Source organism: Pleuronectes platessa, chromosome 6 (assembly GCF_947347685.1).
Source record: "Pleuronectes platessa chromosome 6, fPlePla1.1, whole genome shotgun sequence".
Lineage (NCBI taxonomy): Eukaryota > Metazoa > Chordata > Actinopteri > Pleuronectiformes > Pleuronectidae > Pleuronectes > Pleuronectes platessa.
The window spans coordinates 7649477-7673415 of record NC_070631.1 but is presented as its reverse complement, the minus strand read 5'-3'; the positions used below and the strand labels follow the sequence as shown (position 1 = coordinate 7673415).

General features: G+C 40.3%; 2 protein-coding genes across 2 annotated transcripts; both read left to right on the top strand.

Annotated features, from left to right (window-relative positions):
* Positions 1-6842: 6842 nt before the first annotated feature.
* On the top strand, positions 6843-10467 carry LOC128441919 (cadherin-2-like). The gene is made up of 7 exons (XM_053424041.1): positions 6843-6995; positions 7099-7237; positions 7678-7847; positions 7949-8077; positions 8169-8354; positions 8472-8743; positions 10251-10467. Exons 1-7 carry the CDS (start codon positions 6843-6845, stop codon positions 10465-10467), a joined length of 1266 nt encoding a protein of 421 aa, XP_053280016.1.
* An 8906-nt stretch (positions 10468-19373) lies between these two features.
* Positions 19374-23927, top strand: LOC128441916 (cadherin-like protein 26). The gene is made up of 14 exons (XM_053424036.1): positions 19374-19419; positions 20120-20215; positions 20328-20480; positions 20584-20722; positions 21163-21332; positions 21434-21562; positions 21654-21839; positions 21957-22228; positions 22411-22553; positions 22664-22894; positions 22983-23204; positions 23342-23466; positions 23590-23664; positions 23889-23927. Exons 1-14 carry the CDS (start codon positions 19393-19395, stop codon positions 23925-23927), a joined length of 2007 nt encoding a protein of 668 aa, XP_053280011.1. The 5' UTR covers positions 19374-19392.
* The last annotated feature ends 12 nt before the right edge of the window (positions 23928-23939 follow it).

The following is a 23939-nucleotide window of genomic DNA, read 5'->3' as shown; positions in this document are numbered from 1 at the left end:
TGGGCTGATCGTGGTGCTGGTGGCGGACCCGAGTCGCATTGGCATTGGGCACGGGCGGTGGACCAGGACCACGGTGGTGGCTCGTGATGGGTCCTGGTGGGCGGCGGTGGACGGTGACTGAGGACTGGAGTGGCGTCTGGTCTGGATGGTGGATCGTGGTCTGGATGGTTGCTGACCATGGACTGTGATTGCAGCGGGACTGCTTGGCATGTCATGTTGGGGTTGTCCTTCGGGATGTCTACCTTCATCAAATGCTGGTAGAGACTTTAATCTTTAATCTTGAAGACTTTAATCTTGATGTTTTCCTGCACGTGGCATCTATTGCACTTCTGTCCGTCCTGGGAAAGGGATCCCTCACATGTGGCTCTCTCTGAGGTTTCTATGTATTTTGACCCTGTTAAAAGGGTTTTTAGTAGTTTTTCCTTACTTTCGCTGAGGGATAAGGACAGAGGATGTCACACCCTGTTGAAGCCCTATGAGATGAATTGTAATTTGTGAATATGGGCTATACAAATAAAATTTGATTTGATTGAGGAGTTTTCTTTATTGTCGTTCTATAATTTCGTAAATGCAACAAACTATAGTTTAGTATAGTATAACTTTATATTAAACTTTATCAGCTTTGTTATCAAATATGTTTTGCGGCTCCAGACAAATTTTATTTGGGGGAAGAGGGGGCAAAATTACTCTTTTGAAAGTAAAGGTTGCCGACCCCTGCTATAGACCTATGCTGGTAGGGATATCTAATGGACAACCTAAGTACTGCAAGCTAGACTATTATGCAGTTGTAGACACAACACAGGGTCCCTGGGCCTGAGAAGGGAAGAAAAGGAGTTTAATGTGGCTACTAAATGTGACAAAAACTAGACTAAAATGTAATTCGTTTTCGTCGACTAAAACTAGACTAAAACTAAGAAGGATAAAAATGACTAAATGTGACAAACTAATATGCATTTTCGTCAAAAGACTAAGACTAAATCAAAAATAGCTGCCAAAATTAACACTGCTTTAATGAGTGTTGAAACGCCTCAGTGCAAACCTGTTTTTCTATCACTGGAGGTTTTGTCAGTATTTAGGGCCTGAGCACTGACAGGGGCTGCATGAAGTAAGGCCCTATTCAAATTGTAATTTATTATTAATTTTTTTACTACAATATTCAGAACCTAATAGAAGGTTAACTGTGGATACTGGGAACAGTTACGGGGCATGCAATGTTGTATTTCTGGTAGTGATTTATTTCCAAGAGCACCATTTTATAAGAGTTTCTTGTTTGTGACAGACCAGCAGAGATTTGACTTGTTGACAGCTCCTGACTACACGGCCAAGAGGGCAAACTGTGCAGGGACCATTCATCGTCCCTTTGTGTTTTCAGATGATCTACATGAGAAAGAAATGAATAAAATCAAACAAAAAAGTTCCTTTTCCTCTGCTTAACATTAATCGTTTGCCGACGGTTTACAGTATCATGAAAGGAGCTGTGATTGTAAATGCATGCTGTTTTTGTTCTTGTCAATGATGATTTCATAGTAACTTTAAATTGTTGCATTACGGAACGTATCAGCACCTGAAGCCAAGTTACTCCTCTCGTCCAAGTGAGACATAATCTGACAGTTGAGTGTTTGTCACGTTAAGAGTGAGGGATTTCCTTGTCTATGCCGTCTAAAACATGTGTGGGTGTGTAAGGGTGTGGGTGTGTGGATGTGTACGGTAGATGTGGACCATCAACATTAAAAGGCAACAATTTTGCAGTGTTATTAATGTTGTGCATCTCTTACCCACTCCGACATCTTGCTGTGGACTGATAAAAATGAGGCAGACGTTAAACCTGTTGAATTTGGTGTATGTGATTTTCTGTCTTTCTTTTCCTTACTAGTTGTGGTTTCTAAACCCCCTCAGAGCAGTTCAAAATTAAACGTGACATAAAAAGGAATGCTAAACATGCCTGCAAAAACAGAGCTCTCCAAACTCCAAGTTTAAATAAGAATTGCATCACTTGTCAACATGTAAATGTCCTGAAAATGCAGATTTGAGGAACTTTGGCCCAGCACCATTAAAACATACAACTTGTTGACCCCAGTCTTACTCTGCTTTCGAACAAGTGAACACCAGTGTGACCGATCCAACAATATCCTCAAAGTCAACATTAGTTGATCCATCCTTCCTAGTTCTAACTGTTTGTCACCCTCCAGTTTTTCAAAAATCACTACAGCTAGAGTCAACTTCCGCTTTTATGTCATCTGTGAAATAACACATTTAAAGCTCAGAGAGCGTGTTCTCATCTACTCATTATCCATATACAGGAGGCATCTCGGCCTCAACAATACCTCAGCTTATAGTGTTGGAGTCATGCACAATCGCAACATCTACTACAGAAGGAGGTTTGAACTCTGGCAAGTGTTCAGCATGACCCTGTTTAAACATGGTGTCAACATCAGTGATCCTTTCACAAGTGGACAGCTTTTACAGGCTTGGACACATCCTAGATGCATTGAGGACGGATTAGAGGTCATTTGTCAACAGTCTGACCACATTCACAGGTGGTCTGGGGAGGCGTGTGGCCCCATTCTTTTAGCTGAGTGAACACATATGTCCTGAGCTCCAATAAACAACCGCCTATACTAAACAGACCTGCTACAGTTTACTCAAGAATTACAAATATGGCCATGAACCTGCTATACGCACCTTATTTTTGGCTTGTTTATGAGTCGGCCCATTTTTTGTTAATCTGGTGGATGCTGTTTAACCAGATTCATCTGGCTGTTTGTGTTTATGGATATGAACCTGCAAAGCACCTTATTTCTGCTTGGAAATGTTGAAGACTTATTTACTATTATTGTGATGGATACTGTTTCCAGATGTTCACTTTACATTGTGCACCTTGGGGATATGGACCTGCTATAACTAACTAATTTCTGCTTGGAATTGTTTTTGATAGTTTCCTGTACAGGCTTATTTATTGTTAATCTGATATCTGAATACTATTATACTATTTTCAAATTGCCTTCTTCATTTGTGGATATGGACATGTCAGAAAAACACTGTCTAATTTTGGTTTATGTTTTTTATGTAACTTTTGCACTACTGTATCAAAGCTTGATAGCCTTCCTGTGTTTTGGAATGAAATGAAAGTCTGTAACTGCCTATATAAAGTGAAAGAAAAGAGATGCGTCTGTGACTGTTTACCTGTGGAAATATACATTACTGTTTCTCATTTTTAGCCATTGATTGATAAACCTTCTATGCGACCCTCACACCCCCGTGAATTTCTTATTTGGCTCCCTTGCTACTGAAGTTGTATAGCCCTGCTGTACACTGAGTCATCGTTAGTTGTAAAGTCAAACTTACTTATGGGCTGGTCTGAAGACATTGAAAGATTGATCTATGGTGTAGTTTAGTTCCATCGTGATACATTAGTTGTACGGATTCAAAATGATCATCTTCCAGACATTAATTGGAATATTGAGTGAATTTTACAACGAGGACGACCAGTGTGGATTGGGAACACATTCATCTGAGGTCCTGAATACTGATACATAACAGCCACCTTGCCAAATTCTGTATTTACTTCTATTAGCCTTCTGAGTAGTAAGCACATTGTGAATCATAATCATGTTATTCTTTCTTCATTCTTTTGTGACCGATCGCTGAACACATTTAATCAAAAGAAACATTCACTCTGTCCTTGATCTATTGTTGACAACTGTTCCCTAAATTCTCAGGTAGCATCACTTTGAAGGGAGAGGTGGTACGTAGGCGGGTTGGTACTAAAACTTGACAATTACTATTGCCTGTGAAAACCTAGACACAGTCGTGCTCTCATTATTTGAAAAGATCCAGTGTGTGTGTATGCTAATGCTATACTGAATGTACAGTGCCTTGCATAAGTATTCACCCCCCTTGGACTTTTTCCCATTATGTACTGTTACTAACTGGAATTCAAATAGACTTAAATGAACTTTTTCCCGTTTGATCAACAAAACATGCATAGTACTTTGGAGGTGCAAAATAAATTTTATTGTGACACAAACAATAATGAGAACAAAAAAGTTTACATCTGTTGGGTGCATAAGTATTCACTCCCCTGTGTCAATACTTGGTAGAACCCCCTTTCGCTGCAATTACAGCTGCAAGTCTTTTGGGGTATGTCTCTACCAGCTTTTCACATCTAGAGATGGAAAGGTTTGTCCATTCTTCTTGGCAAAAAAGATGAAGCTCAGTCAGATTGGATGGAGACCGTCTGTGAACCGCAATCTTCAAGTCTTGCCATAGATTCTCTATTGGATTGAGGTCTGGGCTTTGACTGGGCCATTTTAAGACATTAACATTCTTTAATCCAAACCATTCATTTGTAGCTCTGGCTGTATGTTTAGGGTCATTGTCCTGCTGGAAGATGAACCTCCGCCCCAGTCTCAAGTCTTTTGCAGACTGCATCAGATTTTCTTCAAGGATTTCCCTGTATTTGGCTCCATCCATCTTTCCCTCTATTCTGACCAGTTTCCTTGTACCTGCTGAAGGGAAGCATCCCCACAGCATGATGCTACCACCACCATGTTTCACTGTTGGGATGGTGTGCTCAGGGTGATGGGCAGTGTTGGGTTTTCGCCACACATAGCGTTTTGCATTGAGGCCAAAAAGTTCAATTTTGGTCTCATCTGACCAGAGCACCTTCTTCCACATGTTTGCTGTGTCTCCCACATGGCTTCTGGCAAACTCCAAACGGGATTTTTTATGGATCCCTTTCAACAATGGCTTTCTTCTTGCCACTCTTCCATAAAGGCCAGATTTGTGGAGTAGACGACTAATAGTTGTCCTGTGGACAGATTCTCCCACCTCAGCTGTGGATCTCTGCAACTCCTCCAGAGTAACCATGGGCCTCCTGGTTGCTTCTCTGATTAATTTTCTCCTTGTCCGACTCTTCAGTTTGGGTGGACGGCCTCCTCTTGGTAGGTTTGCGGTTGTGCCATATTCTTTCCATTTTCTTATGATGGATTTTATGGTGCTCAGAGAGATGTTCAAAGCTCTGGATATTTTTTTATAACCTAACCCTGATTCATATTTCTCCACAACTTTATCCCTGACCTGTTTGGTGAGCTCCTTGGTCTTCATGATGCTGTTTGTTCAGTAATGATCTCCAACAAACTCTGAGTCCGTCACAGAACAGGTGTATTTATACTGAGATTAAATTGCAGACAGGTGGACCCTATTTACTAATTATGTGACTTGCAAATGTGACTTGTGAATGCAATTGGTCGCACCAGATCTTTGTTAGGGGTTTCACAGTAAAGGGGGTGAATACATATGCACTCAACACTTTTCAGATTTTTATTTGTAAATAATTGTGAAATCCATGTAATATTTCCCCCCACTTCCAAATGATGCACTATTTTGTGTTGGTCCATTACATAAACTCACGATGAAATAAATTTTAATCTGTGGTTATACCATGACAAAATGTAGAAAAGTCCAAAGGGGGTGAATACTTATGCAAGGCACTGTATGTGACTGGTTGAATGAGTGAGAGTGACTTATAATGTGTCAGTGACTTTAAGACGTTCATCCAGTCACTAACCAATACTTACAGGACATGAATCTGGGATATTTTAATGTATATATGAGAATGAAATGTTAACCTGAGCCGTGCCATGTTTCCCAGTACACCCTGCGTTCACTTTAGTCACTTTATCGTATTCACAAAAACACAAATAAAGTCACATTTGGAGGTGATACGAAATGTTCATGACGCTCATCTCCACAGGGTCTAAGAGTAGGTAGAGAAAAAAACACAAGATATCACCAAGCACAGCTTCATGCATGAACAATGTCAGCCAACCCGCTGCCTGCAGGTATTGTGGGCTATCGCACTCTAACTCGAGCTGTATTGTCTCTTTCAGAGCACTCCCATAGAGCACATTGGACAGAGTGGATCACGATGAGGACTTTTCCCCTGCTTCTGCTGATAAGTTAAGTTGGGTAAAAGATTTGGTTCACAATGAACTAGAGGAACAATTTAAAAAAAAAAAATTATGGCAAACTTGTAAACTTAGAAATGATAGCACATGTACTGAGTGTCTAGTTGTTGAAAGTCAAAGTGTTATTTTTAAGTTTAAGCTCATGAAAAAAAATACAGTTTCATGGATTATACTATGACTTGCAAGTTGTGGACATGGTAATAGTGTGAGTGCAGCTTTTCTTTTTTTATTATTTTACAGTTATTGATTCAACATCTTCAATGAATTTACCTTTAACTTGAATGGTGAACTCAATTTACAGGACTTCTTCTTTCGCTTTGGTTCCCATCACAGTCTAAAGTCATACAGATTAGATGAAGTGGAAACCGTATTTGTTGCCCATATGTGCATGTAAAGGTGGTTCTGCACGTTGTGGACATATCTACATAGATGTTAACTGAATAACAAAATACAGTGGATAAAATGCAGGGGGTGTTGGAGAGACAGTGATAGATCAAAGTTATATGGGATCACTTTGCACTTTTCCTGTCATTGTAGGTTGCATTAGCAGCCCTGGCAGAGTCTGGCCATAGGAAGCACACAAGGCGTGCTAAGCGGGTAATTATTTTCGTTGGAATTGTAAACTCCAGCTAAAATGGTCTGATGTGAGCAAAAATTATAACAGCTATGAACTTCACTAATCCACAGGAGCTTTTGCTGCGTTCCAAAAGAGATTGGGTTTTGTCTACGATTGAACTAAGAGAGGAAGAACCTGTCTATGGGGGAAGACTTTTTTTTGTGAATGAAATTACAAAAAACTGTGGCAGCTCTTTCTTGTCGTCCGGCTCCAACATGCAAACAATATAAACTAAGTTTTGTGTGTTTGGACTCTAGATGTATAATGACCAGAAAAAAGAAGATAATGTTCATTCAAAGTTCCATCTCAGTGGAGCAGGTGTGGATGATGGCTTTTTTAGAATCAATGAAGAAAACGGAGAGGTTTATCTCTTAAAAAAAATTGACAGAGAGAAAACCCCCCATTTCGAGGTGAGTTGCACACTGGAATACCAGTGCTCTGACAGTAGATACACTTTCATTGATTTTTTTGTAACCCCTTGAAATCACCTTTCATGTGTTCTTTTACTCACAGATGAAGTTTGAAATCTTGACGGACGGCGTTGCAATAGACGATCCCCTAACTATAATTGTAGATGTAGAGGACATCAATGACAATGCACCTATTTTTAAGAATCTTCCCCTGATTTTCAATGTAAAGGAGAACACAAAGGGTGGGTATCCAGTTGTGCATGACTCATAGAGTATGCATGTTTTCTTATTGCAGTCACTCATATCACACATAAAACTAGAAGGGTGCTTGTGGAGCGCAAACCTCTGCCAAGGCTATCGCCCTATCTCACCACGTTAAAGAAAAACAAAATCCTTAATCCATTTGTCCAGATCCACTTCAAAAGTTAATGGGTTCTTCCTTGGGTTGTGCTCCCACCCCTCTAGAGTTATCCTGTTGATATGGCTATAGAAAGAGTTCCCACAAAGTCTAGATCAAACAGAGATGTGAGATAATAATTGTGCTGTTCAATAATCAAATCTGGTCTTTATCTTTTGGCCTGTCTCGCATTCATGCTGGGTTCTTGTTCATCTTGTTCCTTTCTTCCTACTTTTATGTAACATGTTAATTCTTTTGTGCTTCCTTTTCCTCAATGTCCTCAAGGGATCTTGCCAGTGGTGCTGGACGTTTGTGACGAGGATCAGGAGGACACGCCTAACTCTAAAGTCACCATCCGTATGCTTAAACAGGAACCGGCAGAGCCCACGATTGAGTTGAAACAGCTCAGTAACAGAAAGGCCCAGCTCACACTTAAAGGATGTTTTGACTACGATGTGAGGCTCTGTGACCTACTTTGGGCAGCTGGATATAGCTTACACGTTCATACAAATTTTTCAATATGATGTTTGTAAAATATCATACACATCTGTTACAGAGAATCAAGACATATAAAGTTACGGTTGAAGCAAAAGATCATGGGAAGGGATTTTTATCCTCCACTGCTGTTGTTACTCTCAATGTTGTTGACACAAACACCCATCCACCAAAGTTCAAGAAAAAAAAGGTAAGGATTATCATCATCCTAATTATTATTATTAAAGTTTATCTTTGGGCTGATGTATGATGTTAAAGATAAATCTGTCCTGTCTGTGCAGTTCTATGGTGAGGTGAACGAATCACAGCTCAAAAAGAACGTCTTGAGAGTCGAAGTAGAAGACAAAGACACTCGGAACACTCCTGGATGGCGGGCCAAATATTTCTTTGTTGACAAAAAAGAGGAAGAATTTTTCCAAATTGAAACTGACCCCAAAACAAATGAAGGTATTCTGCACTTCATTAAGGTAATTCAGCTCATCTCAATCCATTAGAAACCTTGTCTATTCCCAATGGACCAAGTCAAGAATGTTTCATGAATATACCTTGCACCAGTATTGATCTAAACCTGCATGTCTTTCCAGGAAAAACATTATGAGAGGACAATTAATATAACCTTGGAGATCGGAGTAGAGAACGAAGAACCCCTTTTTGTTTGTGCAGACAAATCAACCGGCAAAGTCACACTTCCACCTATAGATAAAATCAACGTCACAATAAAAATGTTTGAAGTCAATGACGCACCGCAGTTTGAGAAAGAGCAAGTTGATGTGTACCTAAAGGAAGAGGAGGAGCCGGGGGAGGGGTGGCTCCCTCCAACGCTTGCTGATCCGGACTCTGACATAGACAAGATAAGGTTGGTGCCAAATAAGTTTATATTTGTTAAATTTATTTCCACATTTTGAATCAAGCACAATCTTTCAGGCAGCTCCTTTCTCTTTGGAGGTTTTCTTTCATTTTTGCGTCGGCTGTTTGTCAGAAACGTCATCATCCTAATATGTTCTGCTCCACTCTCAAATATCTCCTCTCTGTGATCAGGTTTGTGCTAACAGAAGATCCAGCGGGTTGGCTAACCATTGATCCGATTACAGGAAAAGGAAACCTGCAAGGAGGGACTGCTTACACATTTTATAGGGGTCTGCTAAACACATTTTCTCTGCTCAAATAGATTTACAGAGCGGATCAGGTCATGATCCACAATGTGGGAAAATACAACACCGCAGGGTCCATCATGTTGAGTAATAAATAGTTTTCTGGGTTTGAGAGTCTATAAAGCAAAGACTTGTGACCCGTGGATTTTAAAGGAATGGTTTAAAGTAGCACAAGTTGTTAAAATGAGGATTTCTGATAAAACGTCTGTAGTTGTAACAGGCCTTGTTCTTGTTCTACTATGCTCCTCCAGCCCCGAGTTAACCTTAATGTGTGTCACTGACAGAGTCATTCTAACATGAGCGCAATGGAAATGCATCAGTGGGAAACTCGCAGATTTCTTGGAGGGCAGAGCATGGTGAGTGCACACTTGTGATTTATTAATTTGTGTTATGATTAACAATTCGCTGTCTCTGGCCATTTTATATATATATACTTATGCTTATGCACAGACTTGTTTCACCGTTTTAAGAGAGTAAAATTAATCATTTGATTGGGAAACTAATCAACTTTGATGGTCTCCACTGGTCGTAATGGTGTTTGAGCGCAGAACCAGGAAACTCATTGCTTAAAATATGTTTTGGATTTTGTAATGGCGCTCGATCCAGAGGCAAATGTCCTAAAAACATTTACAGAAAGAGAGCTACAAAAAGATTGTGAAGGCAGAAGGTAGAATAATGAATATGCTTTGTACTTGTTTTTGTCCATTTAGAACTTATCAAGGAAAACAAGCAGGAGCAACAGCTACCAGGTAAGTGGTGCTCTCTAATGATGGAACTTCATAAGTAGGCAAAATGTCTCTCACTCATTAACAAGGTTTTAAAAAAAACCCAGGTACCCATGAAGGGAGGCTCCAGCAGGTACATGCAGTCTTTCAGCATGCGGTCAAATATATTCCTTCCTGATCTCATCGAAAGGGTAAGATCACACAGAGCTGAATGCCAGGCATCATCTCTTAATGCTTTCATAAGGCACTTGTCTTAACTGATTATCAAATTCAACAAGTTGTACAGGTTGCAGAGCACTGACTGATGGACGGGACACAACAATTATTTAGTGAATGAGAATAAATTCAATAATAAGCATATGCAGGAGATGGACATGATGTTTTACTGCCTGCATGTAAGAAAGAGCCACACTGAGTGTCTTTGCACATTCATTCAGCTCTTTTTGACAAACTGACCTAGAAAATCTATTTTTACTAAATTCCACAGAGTCTACTTGGTTGATGGAGACTTTATCGACCACCCGATGCATCAGCCCTTTGAATATGACTACGAGGGTCAGAACAGCAAATGCCAGTCACTGGATAAGCTGTCCCTCAGCAACCTGGGAGATGATACAGAGTTTCTGAATGATTTAGGGCCAAAGTTCATGACCTTGGGCAACATCTGTCACCAAACAGCTCCAGACAACAACACACAGATTTGAGGGTCACAGCTGGAATATGAGTTTTACATCAGGTAAGGCACTCGTCTTACCGTGTGCGTGCGTGTGCGAATGTGTGTGTGTGACCGCCAACAACGCAGGGGCGGACTTTCATCAAACTTATTTCCAGGTGATCAGTCAAAGATCAAGGTCGACAAAAATATGTTGCATAAGGACACATTTCCTAACATAACTCTCTGAATAATAGCATAAAATATTATGTTGATAAGAAAATGATGCCCCATCCTATGATGTAATTTGATAGGTGTCATGAAGAAGTCAGAAAATGACATCATGCGTAGTTCATTGTAGTCGGAGTAAATTTTATTTTTACAGATCTAAATATTTTATCGTGAAATGATCTGAAACAAGGATTTTTTGTCATAGGCTTTACTTTGCTTGGTTGAAGATGATTGAATGCAGTGAAATAATTGTCATGCTCTGGTGATTTTGAATCTGTATATTTGGAAAGTTACTGGGTGTGTTGGCTTTTTTTTTTTTTTTTGGTACTTTGCTTTAATGCAGTGTTAATTTCGTTGACGAAAACGATGACGAAAAATATTCGTTAACGATCTTTTTTCCATGACGAAGACGTAACGAAAACGATTCTTTGAAAATAAAAACTATGACTAAATCTGTTTTAACTTTCGTTGACGAGACGAAAATGTTGGTGGTTGACTAAGTCACATAATTTTTTTATACATCATCGCATCAGGCCGTCATGAAGTATCAGGAGCGGGCGAGTGAGTGTGTCTGTGTGTCTGTGTGTGTGCACCCCAGATAGCGCACCGGTCCCGAGGCTCCGCCCCCGCACCGCGCACTCGCTCAGAGACAAGATCTGAGCTCGTCCATGTGAAGCAGCTTCTTAACTATGGAAACAGTGAAAACACAGAGTTTCTCTGGTCTCAGCTGCTCAGAGATCAGCGCAGCAGCTTCTTTTTTTTTTTTTTTCTTTTTTACAGAACTCTTTTCAATTATTTTTTGAACAAGCGCAGCAGCTTCTTGATCAGAGCAGAAGCTGCAGGTGGTTTGTACCGAGCTTCAGTTTCTGCGTCCGCCTCCAGTCTAACCTGCTCTCACTTTTTGTTTTCACATTTAAAACTAAATACATATTTTTAAGCTATTAGGCTGCAGCTATATGTTTTTATTTATTTCAAAATAGGGTACTTCTTATTCAAATAGCCCTACAAAGTTCTGTGTTTAATTTAAAAGTAGGCGTACACTTGCCTGTGTATTTTCTTCTCTTCATAAGTGTTCTGTGTTTTCCTTTGTTGTAACAGGTACAAATAGCAATAAAATGTTAAGATTCTGCCCCTAATTGATAGTTTGTTACTTAACATTATCAATCTGTCATTATCATCAGGTTATGTACCACAGTCTTTTAAAATAGCTGTCATCAAACCCTACTCAAAAAACCCACTCTAGACCCAGAGGTTTTAGCCAATTAAAGGCCAATATCTAATCTCCACTTCATGTCTAAAATCTTAGAAAAAGTTGTAGCCAATCAGCTGTGTGAGTTTCTCCAGGAAAATAATATATATGAAGACTTTCAGTCGGGGTTTAGAGCCAATCATAATACAGAGACAGCCTTGGCAAAAGTCACTAATGACCTTTTAATAGCCTCAGATCAGGGACTTGTGTCTGTCCTTGTTCTGTTAGATGTCAGTGCAGCATTCGACACAATTGACCATCAAATTTTATTACAAAGACTCAAACAGTTAATTAACATTAATGGAACCGCCCTTAACTGGTTTAAATCGTATTTTTCTGATCGCTCCCAATTCGTGCAAATTAATGATGAGTCATCTGTGCACACCAAAGTTGACCATGGTGTTCCACAGGGCTCTGTGCTCGGCCCAATTTTATTCTCATTATATATGCTTCCACTAGGAAACATTATCAGGACACACTCGGTAAATTTCCACTGCTATGCGGATGACACCCAGTTATATTTGTCAATAAAACCTGAACAAAGTAATCAATTAACTAAACTTCGAACATGTCTCAAGGACATAAAAACCTGGATGACCCGCAATTTTCTCTTATTAAACTCAGACGAAACAGAGGTTATAATACTTGGCCCCAACACCTTAGAGATACATTATCTAATGATATAGATGCGCTAGACGACATTGCCCTTGCTTCCAATGAAACAGTCAGGAACTTGGGAGTGATCTGCGATCCTGATTTATCCTTTAATAGTCACTTAAAACAAATTTCTAGGACCGTTTTTTTCCACTTGCGTAATATTTCAAAAATTAGACATGTCCTTCACAAAAAGATGCAGAAAAACTAGACTGCGCCTTTGTTACATCGAGACTGGGCTATTGTAATTCATTATTATCAGCCTCCAGCAGAAAGTCGTTAAAGACTCTACAGCTTGTCCAAAATGCCGCAGCACGTGTCCTGACGAGAACAAAGAAAAGAACACATTTCTCCAGTATTAGCATCGCTACACTGGCTTCCAGTTAAATCTAGAATAGAATTTAAAATTCTTCTCCTCACCTTCAGGGCCCTTAATAATATAGCGCCTTTTTACCTTAAAGAGCTGTTAGTACCTTATAAACCCACTAGAGCACTCCGCTCCCAGAATTCAAGCCTACTTGTCGTCCCTAAAGTCTCTAAAAGTAGACTAGGAGCCAGAGCTTTCAGCCATCAAGCCCCTCGGCTGTGGAATCATCTACCACTTTCAGTTCGGGAGGCAGATACCATCTTTTCATTTAAGAGTAGGCTCAAAACCTTCCTTTTTGATAAAGCTTATAGTTAGAGCTAATTAGTGTGGAAGAACGTAACTTTTTCTATTTTATGACACATGACACACGGAGCTTCTCTTTCCAGCTTCTCCTTCCTCTTCTCCATCCCTATCCCCCTTCCCCGGAATCCCTTTGCTTTATCAACCGCAGATCCAGGGCCTCTGTGGCCGCACCATGGATTGCGGTTTGTGGATCGCGCACCGGGGGTCGCAGTGTTGGATCCAGTGTGGCGGATTCTGAGTTATGTGGGCTGATCGTGGTGCTGGTGGCGGACCCGAGTCGCATTGGCATTGGGCACGGGCGGTGGACCAGGACCACGGTGGTGGCTCGTGATGGGTCCTGGTGGGCGGCGGTGGACGGTGACTGAGGACTGGAGTGGCGTCTGGTCTGGATGGTGGATCGTGGTCTGGATGGTTGCTGACCATGGACTGTGATTGCAGCGGGACTGCTTGGCATGTCATGTTGGGGTTGTCCTTCGGGATGTCTACCTTCATCAAATGCTGGTAGAGACTTTAATCTTTAATCTTGAAGACTTTAATCTTGATGTTTTCCTGCACGTGGCATCTATTGCACTTCTGTCCGTCCTGGGAAAGGGATCCCTCACATGTGGCTCTCTCTGAGGTTTCTATGTATTTTGACCCTGTTAAAAGGGTTTTTAGTAGTTTTTCCTTACTTTCGCTGAGGGATAAGGACAGAGGATGTCACACCCTGTTGAAGCCCTATGAGATGAATTGTAATTTGTGAATATGGGCTATACAAATAAAATTTGATTTGATTGAGGAGTTTTCTTTATTGTCGTTCTATAATTTCGTAAATGCAACAAACTATAGTTTAGTATAGTATAACTTTATATTAAACTTTATCAGCTTTGTTATCAAATATGTTTTGCGGCTCCAGACAAATTTTATTTGGGGGAAGAGGGGGCAAAATTACTCTTTTGAAAGTAAAGGTTGCCGACCCCTGCTATAGACCTATGCTGGTAGGGATATCTAATGGACAACCTAAGTACTGCAAGCTAGACTATTATGCAGTTGTAGACACAACACAGGGTCCCTGGGCCTGAGAAGGGAAGAAAAGGAGTTTAATGTGGTTACTAAATGTGACAAAAACTAGACTAAAATGTAATTCGTTTTCGTCGACTAAAACTAGACTAAAACTAAGAAGGATAAAAATGACTAAATGTGACAAACTAATATGCATTTTCGTCAAAAGACTAAGACTAAATCAAAAATAGCTGCCAAAATTAACACTGCTTTAATGAGTGTTGAAACGCCTCAGTGCAAACCTGTTTTTCTATCACTGGAGGTTTTGTCAGTATTTAGGGCCTGAGCACTGACAGGGGCTGCATGAAGTAAGGCCCTATTCAAATTGTAATTTATTATTAATTTTTTTACTACAATATTCAGAACCTAATAGAAGGTTAACTGTGGATACTGGGAACAGTTACGGGGCATGCAATGTTGTATTTCTGGTAGTGATTTATTTCCAAGAGCACCATTTTATAAGAGTTTCTTGTTTGTGACAGACCAGCAGAGATTTGACTTGTTGACAGCTCCTGACTACACGGCCAAGAGGGCAAACTGTGCAGGGACCATTCATCGTCCCTTTGTGTTTTCAGATGATCTACATGAGAAAGAAATGAATAAAATCAAACAAAAAAGTTCCTTTTCCTCTGCTTAACATTAATCGTTTGCCGACGGTTTACAGTATCATGAAAGGAGCTGTGATTGTAAATGCATGCTGTTTTTGTTCTTGTCAATGATGATTTCATAGTAACTTTAAATTGTTGCATTACGGAACGTATCAGCACCTGAAGCCAAGTTACTCCTCTCGTCCAAGTGAGACATAATCTGACAGTTGAGTGTTTGTCACGTTAAGAGTGAGGGATTTCCTTGTCTATGCTGTCTAAAACATGTGTGGGTGTGTAAGGGTGTGGGTGTGTGGATGTGTACGGTAGATGTGGACCATCAACATTAAAAGGCATCAATTTTGCAGTGTTATTAATGTTGTGCATCTCTTACCCACTCCGACATCTTGCTGTGGACTGATAAAAATGAGGCAGACGTTAAACCTGTTGAATTTGGTGTATGTGATTTTCTGTCTTTCTTTTCCTTACTAGTTGTGGTTTCTAAACCCCCTCAGAGCAGTTCAAAATTAAACGTGACATAAAAAGGAATGCTAAACATGCCTGCAAAAACAGAGCTCTCCAAACTCCAAGTTTAAATAAGAATTGCATCACTTGTCAACATGTAAATGTCCTGAAAATGCAGATTTGAGGAACTTTGGCCCAGCACCATTAAAACATACAACTTGTTGACCCCAGTCTTACTCTGCTTTCGAACAAGTGAACACCAGTGTGACCGATCCAACAATATCCTCAAAGTCAACATTAGTTGATCCATCCTTCCTAGTTCTAACTGTTTGTCACCCTCCAGTTTTTCAAAAATCACTACAGCTAGAGTCAACTTCCGCTTTTATGTCATCTGTGAAATAACACATTTAAAGCTCAGAGAGCGTGTTCTCATCTACTCATTATCCATATACAGGAGGCATCTCGGCCTCAACAATACCTCAGCTTATAGTGTTGGAGTCATGCACAATCGCAACATCTACTACAGAAGGAGGTTTGAACTCTGGCAAGTGTTCAGCATGACCCTGTTTAAACATGGTGTCAACATCAGTGATCCTTTCACAAGTGGACAGCTTTTACAGGCTTGGACACATCCTAGATGCATTGAGGACGGATTAGAGGTCATTTGTCAACAGTCTGACCACATTCACAGGTGGTCTGGGGAGGCGTGTGGCCCCATTCTTTTAGCTGAGTGAACACATATGTCCTGGGCTCCAATAAACAACCGCCTATACTAAACAGACCTGCTACAGTTTACTCAAGAATTACAAATATGGCCATGAACCTGCTATACGCACCTTATTTTTGGCTTGTTTATGAGTCGGCCCATTTTTTGTTAATCTGGTGGATGCTGTTTAACCAGATTCATCTGGCTGTTTGTGTTTATGGATATGAACCTGCAAAGCACCTTATTTCTGCTTGGAAATGTTGAAGACTTATTTACTATTATTGTGATGGATACTGTTTCCAGATGTTCACTTTACATTGTGCACCTTGGGGATATGGACCTGCTATAACTAACTAATTTCTGCTTGGAATTGTTTTTGATAGTTTCCTGTACAGGCTTATTTATTGTTAATCTGATATCTGAATACTATTATACTATTTTCAAATTGCCTTCTTCATTTGTGGATATGGACATGTCAGAAAAACACTGTCTAATTTTGGTTTATGTTTTTTATGTAACTTTTGCACTACTGTATCAAAGCTTGATAGCCTTCCTGTGTTTTGGAATGAAATGAAAGTCTGTAACTGCCTATATAAAGTGAAAGAAAAGAGATGCGTCTGTGACTGTTTACCTGTGGAAATATACATTACTGTTTCTCATTTTTAGCCATTGATTGATAAACCTTCTATGCGACCCTCACACCCCCGTGAATTTCTTATTTGGCTCCCTTGCTACTGAAGTTGTATAGCCCTGCTGTACACTGAGTCATCGTTAGTTGTAAAGTCAAACTTACTTATGGGCTGGTCTGAAGACATTGAAAGATTGATCTATGGTGTAGTTTAGTTCCATCGTGATACATTAGTTGTACGGATTCAAAATGATCATCTTCCAGACATTAATTGGAATATTGAGTGAATTTTACAACGAGGACGACCAGTGTGGATTGGGAACACATTCATCTGAGGTCCTGAATACTGAAACATAACAGCCACCTTGCCAAATTCTGTATTTACTTCTATTAGCCTTCTGAGTAGTAAGCACATTGTGAATCATAATCATGTTATTCTTTCTTCATTCTTTTGTGACCGATCGCTGAACACATTTAATCAAAAGAAACATTCACTCTGTCCTTGATCTATTGTTGACAACTGTTCCCTAAATTCTCAGGTAGCATCACTTTGAAGGGAGAGGTGGTACGTAGGCGGGTTGGTACTAAAACTTGACAATTACTATTGCCTGTGAAAACCTAGACACAGTCGTGCTCTCATTATTTGAAAAGATCCAGTGTGTGTGTATGCTAATGCTATACTGAATGTACAGTGCCTTGCATAAGTATTCACCCCCCTTGGACTTTTTCCCATTATGTACTGTTACTAACTGGAATTCAAATAGACTTAAATGAACTTTTTCCCGTTTGATCAACAAAACATGCATAGTACTTTGGAGGTGCAAAATAAATTTTATTGTGACACAAACAATAATGAGAACAAAAAAGTTTACATCTGTTGGGTGCATAAGTATTCACTCCCCTGTGTCAATACTTGGTAGAACCCCCTTTCGCTGCAATTACAGCTGCAAGTCTTTTGGGGTATGTCTCTACCAGCTTTTCACATCTAGAGATGGAAAGGTTTGTCCATTCTTCTTGGCAAAAAAGATGAAGCTCAGTCAGATTGGATGGAGACCGTCTGTGAACCGCAATCTTCAAGTCTTGCCATAGATTCTCTATTGGATTGAGGTCTGGGCTTTGACTGGGCCATTTTAAGACATTAACATTCTTTAATCCAAACCATTCATTTGTAGCTCTGGCTGTATGTTTAGGGTCATTGTCCTGCTGGAAGATGAACCTCCGCCCCAGTCTCAAGTCTTTTGCAGACTGCATCAGATTTTCTTCAAGGATTTCCCTGTATTTGGCTCCATCCATCTTTCCCTCTATTCTGACCAGTTTCCTTGTACCTGCTGAAGGGAAGCATCCCCACAGCATGATGCTACCACCACCATGTTTCACTGTTGGGATGGTGTGCTCAGGGTGATGGGCAGTGTTGGGTTTTCGCCACACATAGCGTTTTGCATTGAGGCCAAAAAGTTCAATTTTGGTCTCATCTGACCAGAGCACCTTCTTCCACATGTTTGCTGTGTCTCCCACATGGCTTCTGGCAAACTCCAAACGGGATTTTTTATGGATCCCTTTCAACAATGGCTTTCTTCTTGCCACTCTTCCATAAAGGCCAGATTTGTGGAGTAGACGACTAATAGTTGTCCTGTGGACAGATTCTCCCACCTCAGCTGTGGATCTCTGCAACTCCTCCAGAGTAACCATGGGCCTCCTGGTTGCTTCTCTGATTAATTTTCTCCTTGTCCGACTCTTCAGTTTGGGTGGACGGCCTCCTCTTGGTAGGTTTGCGGTTGTGCCATATTCTTTCCATTTTCTTATGATGGATTTTATGGTGCTCAGAGAGATGTTCAAAGCTCTGGATATTTTTTTATAACCTAACCCTGATTCATATTTCTCCACAACTTTATCCCTGACCTGTTTGGTGAGCTCCTTGGTCTTCATGATGCTGTTTGTTCAGTAATGATCTCCAACAAACTCTGAGTCCGTCACAGAACAGGTGTATTTATACTGAGATTAAATTGCAGACAGGTGGACCCTATTTACTAATTATGTGACTTGCAAATGTGACTTGTGAATGCAATTGGTCGCACCAGATCTTTGTTAGGGGTTTCACAGTAAAGGGGGTGAATACATATGCACTCAACACTTTTCAGATTTTTATTTGTAAATAATTGTGAAATCCATGTAATATTTCCCCCCACTTCCAAATGATGCACTATTTTGTGTTGGTCCATTACATAAACTCACGATGAAATAAATTTTAATCTGTGGTTATACCATGACAAAATGTAGAAAAGTCCAAAGGGGGTGAATACTTATGCAAGGCACTGTATGTGACTGGTTGAATGAGTGAGAGTGACTTATAATGTGTCAGTGACTTTAAGACGTTCATCCAGTCACTAACCAATACTTACAGGACATGAATCTGGGATATTTTAATGTATATATGAGAATGAAATGTTAACCTGAGCCGTGCCATGTTTCCCAGTACACCCTGCGTTCACTTTAGTCACTTTATCGTATTCACAAAAACACAAATAAAGTCACATTTGGAGGTGATACGAAATGTTCATGACGTTCATCTCCACAGGGTCTAAGAGTAGGTAGAGAAAAAAACACAAGATATCACCAAGCACAGCTTCATGCATGAACAATGTCAGCCAACCCGCTGCCTGCAGGTATTGTGGGCTATCGCACTCTAACTCGAGCTGTATTGTCTCTTTCAGAGCACTCCCATAGAGCACATTGGACAGAGTGGATCACGATGAGGACTTTTCCCCTGCTTCTGCTGATAAGTTAAGTTGGGTAAAAGATTTGGTTCACAATGAACTAGAGGAACAATTTAAAAAAAAAAAATTATGGCAAACTTGTAAACTTAGAAATGATAGCACATGTACTGAGTGTCTAGTTGTTGAAAGTCAAAGTGTTATTTTTAAGTTTAAGCTCATGAAAAAAAATACAGTTTCATGGATTATACTATGACTTGCAAGTTGTGGACATGGTAATAGTGTGAGTGCAGCTTTTCTTTTTTTATTATTTTACAGTTATTGATTCAACATCTTCAATGAATTTACCTTTAACTTGAATGGTGAACTCAATTTACAGGACTTCTTCTTTCGCTTTGGTTCCCATCACAGTCTAAAGTCATACAGATTAGATGAAGTGGAAACCGTATTTGTTGCCCATATGTGCATGTAAAGGTGGTTCTGCACGTTGTGGACATATCTACATAGATGTTAACTGAATAACAAAATACAGTGGATAAAATGCAGGGGGTGTTGGAGAGACAGTGATAGATCAAAGTTATATGGGATCACTTTGCACTTTTCCTGTCATTGTAGGTTGCATTAGCAGCCCTGGCAGAGTCTGGCCATAGGAAGCACACAAGGCGTGCTAAGCGGGTAATTATTTTCGTTGGAATTGTAAACTTCAGCTAAAATGGTCTGATGTGAGCAAAAATTATAACAGCTATGAACTTCACTAATCCACAGGAGCTTTTGCTGCGTTCCAAAAGAGATTGGGTTTTGTCTACGATTGAACTAAGAGAGGAAGAACCTGTCTATGGGGGAAGAATCGTTGTTTCACAGGTGAAGACTTTTTTTTGTGAATGAAATTACAAAAAACTGTGGCAGCTCTTTCTTGTCGTCCGGCTCCAACATGCAAACAATATAAACTAAGTTTTGTGTGTTTGGACTCTAGATGTATAATGACCAGAAAAAAGAAGATAATGTTCATTCAAAGTTCCATCTCAGTGGAGCAGGTGTGGATGATGGCTTTTTTAGAATCAATGAAGAAAACGGAGAGGTTTATCTCTTAAAAAAAATTGACAGAGAGAAAACCCCCCATTTCGAGGTGAGTTGCACACTGGAATACCAGTGCTCTGACAGTAGATACACTTTCATTGATTTTTTTGTAACCCCTTGAAATCACCTTTCATGTGTTCTTTTACTCACAGATGAAGTTTGAAATCTTGACGGACGGCGTTGCAATAGACGATCCCCTAACTATAATTGTAGATGTAGAGGACATCAATGACAATGCACCTATTTTTAAGAATCTTCCCCTGATTTTCAATGTAAAGGAGAACACAAAGGGTGGGTATCCAGTTGTGCATGACTCATAGAGTATGCATGTTTTCTTATTGCAGTCACTCATATCACACATAAAACTAGAAGGGTGCTTGTGGAGCGCAAACCTCTGCCAAGGCTATCGCCCTATCTCACCACGTTAAAGAAAAACAAAATCCTTAATCCATTTGTCCAGATCCACTTCAAAAGTTAATGGGTTCTTCCTTGGGTTGTGCTCCCACCCCTCTAGAGTTATCCTGTTGATATGGCTATAGAAAGAGTTCCCACAAAGTCTAGATCAAACAGAGATGTGAGATAATAATTGTGCTGTTCAATAATCAAATCTGGTCTTTATCTTTTGGCCTGTCTCGCATTCATGCTGGGTTCTTGTTCATCTTGTTCCTTTCTTCCTACTTTTATGTAACATGTTAATTCTTTTGTGCTTCCTTTTCCTCAATGTCCTCAAGGGATCTTGCCAGTGGTGCTGGACGTTTGTGACGAGGATCAGGAGGACACGCCTAACTCTAAAGTCACCATCCGTATGCTTAAACAGGAACCGGCAGAGCCCACGATTGAGTTGAAACAGCTCAGTAACAGAAAGGCCCAGCTCACACTTAAAGGATGTTTTGACTACGATGTGAGGCTCTGTGACCTACTTTGGGCAGCTGGATATAGCTTACACGTTCATACAAATTTTTCAATATGATGTTTGTAAAATATCATACACATCTGTTACAGAGAATCAAGACATATAAAGTTACGGTTGAAGCAAAAGATCATGGGAAGGGATTTTTATCCTCCACTGCTGTTGTTACTCTCAATGTTGTTGACACAAACACCCATCCACCAAAGTTCAAGAAAAAAAAGGTAAGGATTATCATCATCCTAATTATTATTATTAAAGTTTATCTTTGGGCTGATGTATGATGTTAAAGATAAATCTGTCCTGTCTGTGCAGTTCTATGGTGAGGTGAACGAATCACAGCTCAAAAAGAACGTCTTGAGAGTCGAAGTAGAAGACAAAGACACTCGGAACACTCCTGGATGGCGGGCCAAATATTTCTTTGTTGACAAAAAAGAGGAAGAATTTTTCCAAATTGAAACTGACCCCAAAACAAATGAAGGTATTCTGCACTTCATTAAGGTAATTCAGCTCATCTCAATCCATTAGAAACCTTGTCTATTCCCAATGGACCAAGTCAAGAATGTTTCATGAATATACCTTGCACCAGTATTGATCTAAACCTGCATGTCTTTCCAGGAAAAACATTATGAGAGGACAATTAATATAACCTTGGAGATCGGAGTAGAGAACGAAGAACCCCTTTTTGTTTGTGCAGACAAATCAACCGGCAAAGTCACACTTCCACCTATAGATAAAATCAACGTCACAATAAAAATGTTTGAAGTCAATGACGCACCGCAGTTTGAGAAAGAGCAAGTTGATGTGTACCTAAAGGAAGAGGAGGAGCCGGGGGAGGGGTGGCTCCCTCCAACGCTTGCTGATCCGGACTTTGACATAGACAAGATAAGGTTGGTGCCAAATAAGTTTATATTTGTTAAATTTATTTCCACATTTTGAATCAAGCACAATCTTTCAGGCAGCTCCTTTCTCTTTGGAGGTTTTCTTTCATTTTTGCGTCGGCTGTTTGTCAGAAACGTCATCATCCTAATATGTTCTGCTCCACTCTCAAATATCTCCTCTCTGTGATCAGGTTTGTGCTAACAGAAGATCCAGCGGGTTGGCTAACCATTGATCCGATTACAGGAAAAGTCACATCGGTGACGAAAATGGACAGAGAATCACCCTTTGTTGAGAAGGGCATTTACAAAGCAATCATCTACGCCATTGATGACGGTATGAAAGAGCTCTACTTTGTATTGTAATCAAACACAAGCTGTAGAATAGGATTCATTGGTAAACTGGATTCATAAGGTGATAGTTTTTCCTTTGCCTTGGTTACCAAGGTGAACCTCCAGCCAACAGTACATGCTCGCTGCTGTTCCACCTGGGGGATGTCAATGACAACAAGCCAAAGCTGGCAAGCAAAAGTGTCATTATGTGTGGAAACAAGGGCAACAAGGCCATGGTGCCTGTCATAGACCCAGATGATCCTCCATACAGTGGGCCCTTTGCCTTTTCTCTGGGAGGTGTTGATGAAAATCTGAAGACGCAATGGAAACTAGACCCTGATATTGGTTAGTTTGTAGCTTTACACATTCGTCAATAAAATAAATTGTTCCAACCAAAAATACACTATTTAACTTTCTTGACATTCTTCTCCAGGTATGGAAGGCGGCCTTGTTAGCCTGACGCCACTTGCTTATGGCAACTACTCTGTGCCAGTAGAGATTGAGGACCAACAGGGAATGGGCGCACAAGATACAGTCAATGTGATAGTGTGCGACTGTGGAGAAGCAGACGTTTGCCCAGCCAGAGGGCCGCTATCAACCAGCCTCGGGGCTGCTGGTGTTGGATCGATTATTCTGGGATTTCTCATATTTTTATGTGAGTATAGAGCAGTCAATGGATACATTAACGAAACCACAAAGTTCCTGCTCAATAAACCAACAGTGACTAAGGGATTTGGTAGTTCCTTGAAAACGCAACATGTTCTTAGATGTCATTTTGATGTGTGTCTGCAGTGCTGCTACTCATCTTTATATGTCAGTGTGGACAAGGGGCGATGACACACATCACCCTCCCGTACGATGAAGGCAGCCAGACCCTTATGAAGTACAACGTAGAAGGAGGCGGCGCTGCAAGCACAGTGAGTTGGTTGTGTGCTACGTTTAACTTAGTGGTAGTAAAGCAGTGACATTATATGCTATATTTCTACCCAGTTTGAGAGGGTCTGCACTGTTATTTAATTTGTTTTCTCCCTATCTGCCAGGCTATGCCCACTATACCCTGGCTATCTTCAAATGGTGCAACTGTGACAGACAGCCTGAAACCGGCCATCGGGCAGGTACGCCTGATACCGCCACACTCACCTCTTGTTCCCCTTTCTTGTGGTTGACCTTTTGACAGATAGGTCTTATGTGTTAGCATGGGTTACATTTTAGGGAGGGTCAAAAGTCAGGTGTCCAAAAGACTTAAGTGGGCAAACCACAAGGAAACAGTTTAGAATGTGTGATTTACTCTGAAATTATCAATGGTATGCAGTTGACATATGTATCACTTTAATTACAGGGTTTGTGTGGATTGTGTGACAAGAAGCTCACTGGGTGAACTTTATCAGTA

Excerpts from the sequence above, each read along its gene's own strand:
- LOC128441919 (XM_053424041.1), top strand. The coding sequence starts at position 6,843 with ATGTATAATGACCAGAAAAAAGAAGATAATGTTCATTCAAAGTTCCAT. Across the intron at positions 8,355-8,471 it reads GTATTCTGCACTTCATTAAG|GAAAAACATTATGAGAGGAC; the intron begins GTAATTCAGCTC and ends ATGTCTTTCCAG. Across the intron at positions 8,744-10,250 it reads TCTGACATAGACAAGATAAG|AGTCTACTTGGTTGATGGAG; the intron begins GTTGGTGCCAAA and ends TAAATTCCACAG.
- LOC128441916 (XM_053424036.1), top strand. The coding sequence starts at position 19,393 with ATGAGGACTTTTCCCCTGCTTCTGCTG. Across the intron at positions 22,895-22,982 it reads GAAACTAGACCCTGATATTG|GTATGGAAGGCGGCCTTGTT; the intron begins GTTAGTTTGTAG and ends ATTCTTCTCCAG. Across the intron at positions 23,205-23,341 it reads GGGATTTCTCATATTTTTAT|TGCTGCTACTCATCTTTATA; the intron begins GTGAGTATAGAG and ends GTGTGTCTGCAG.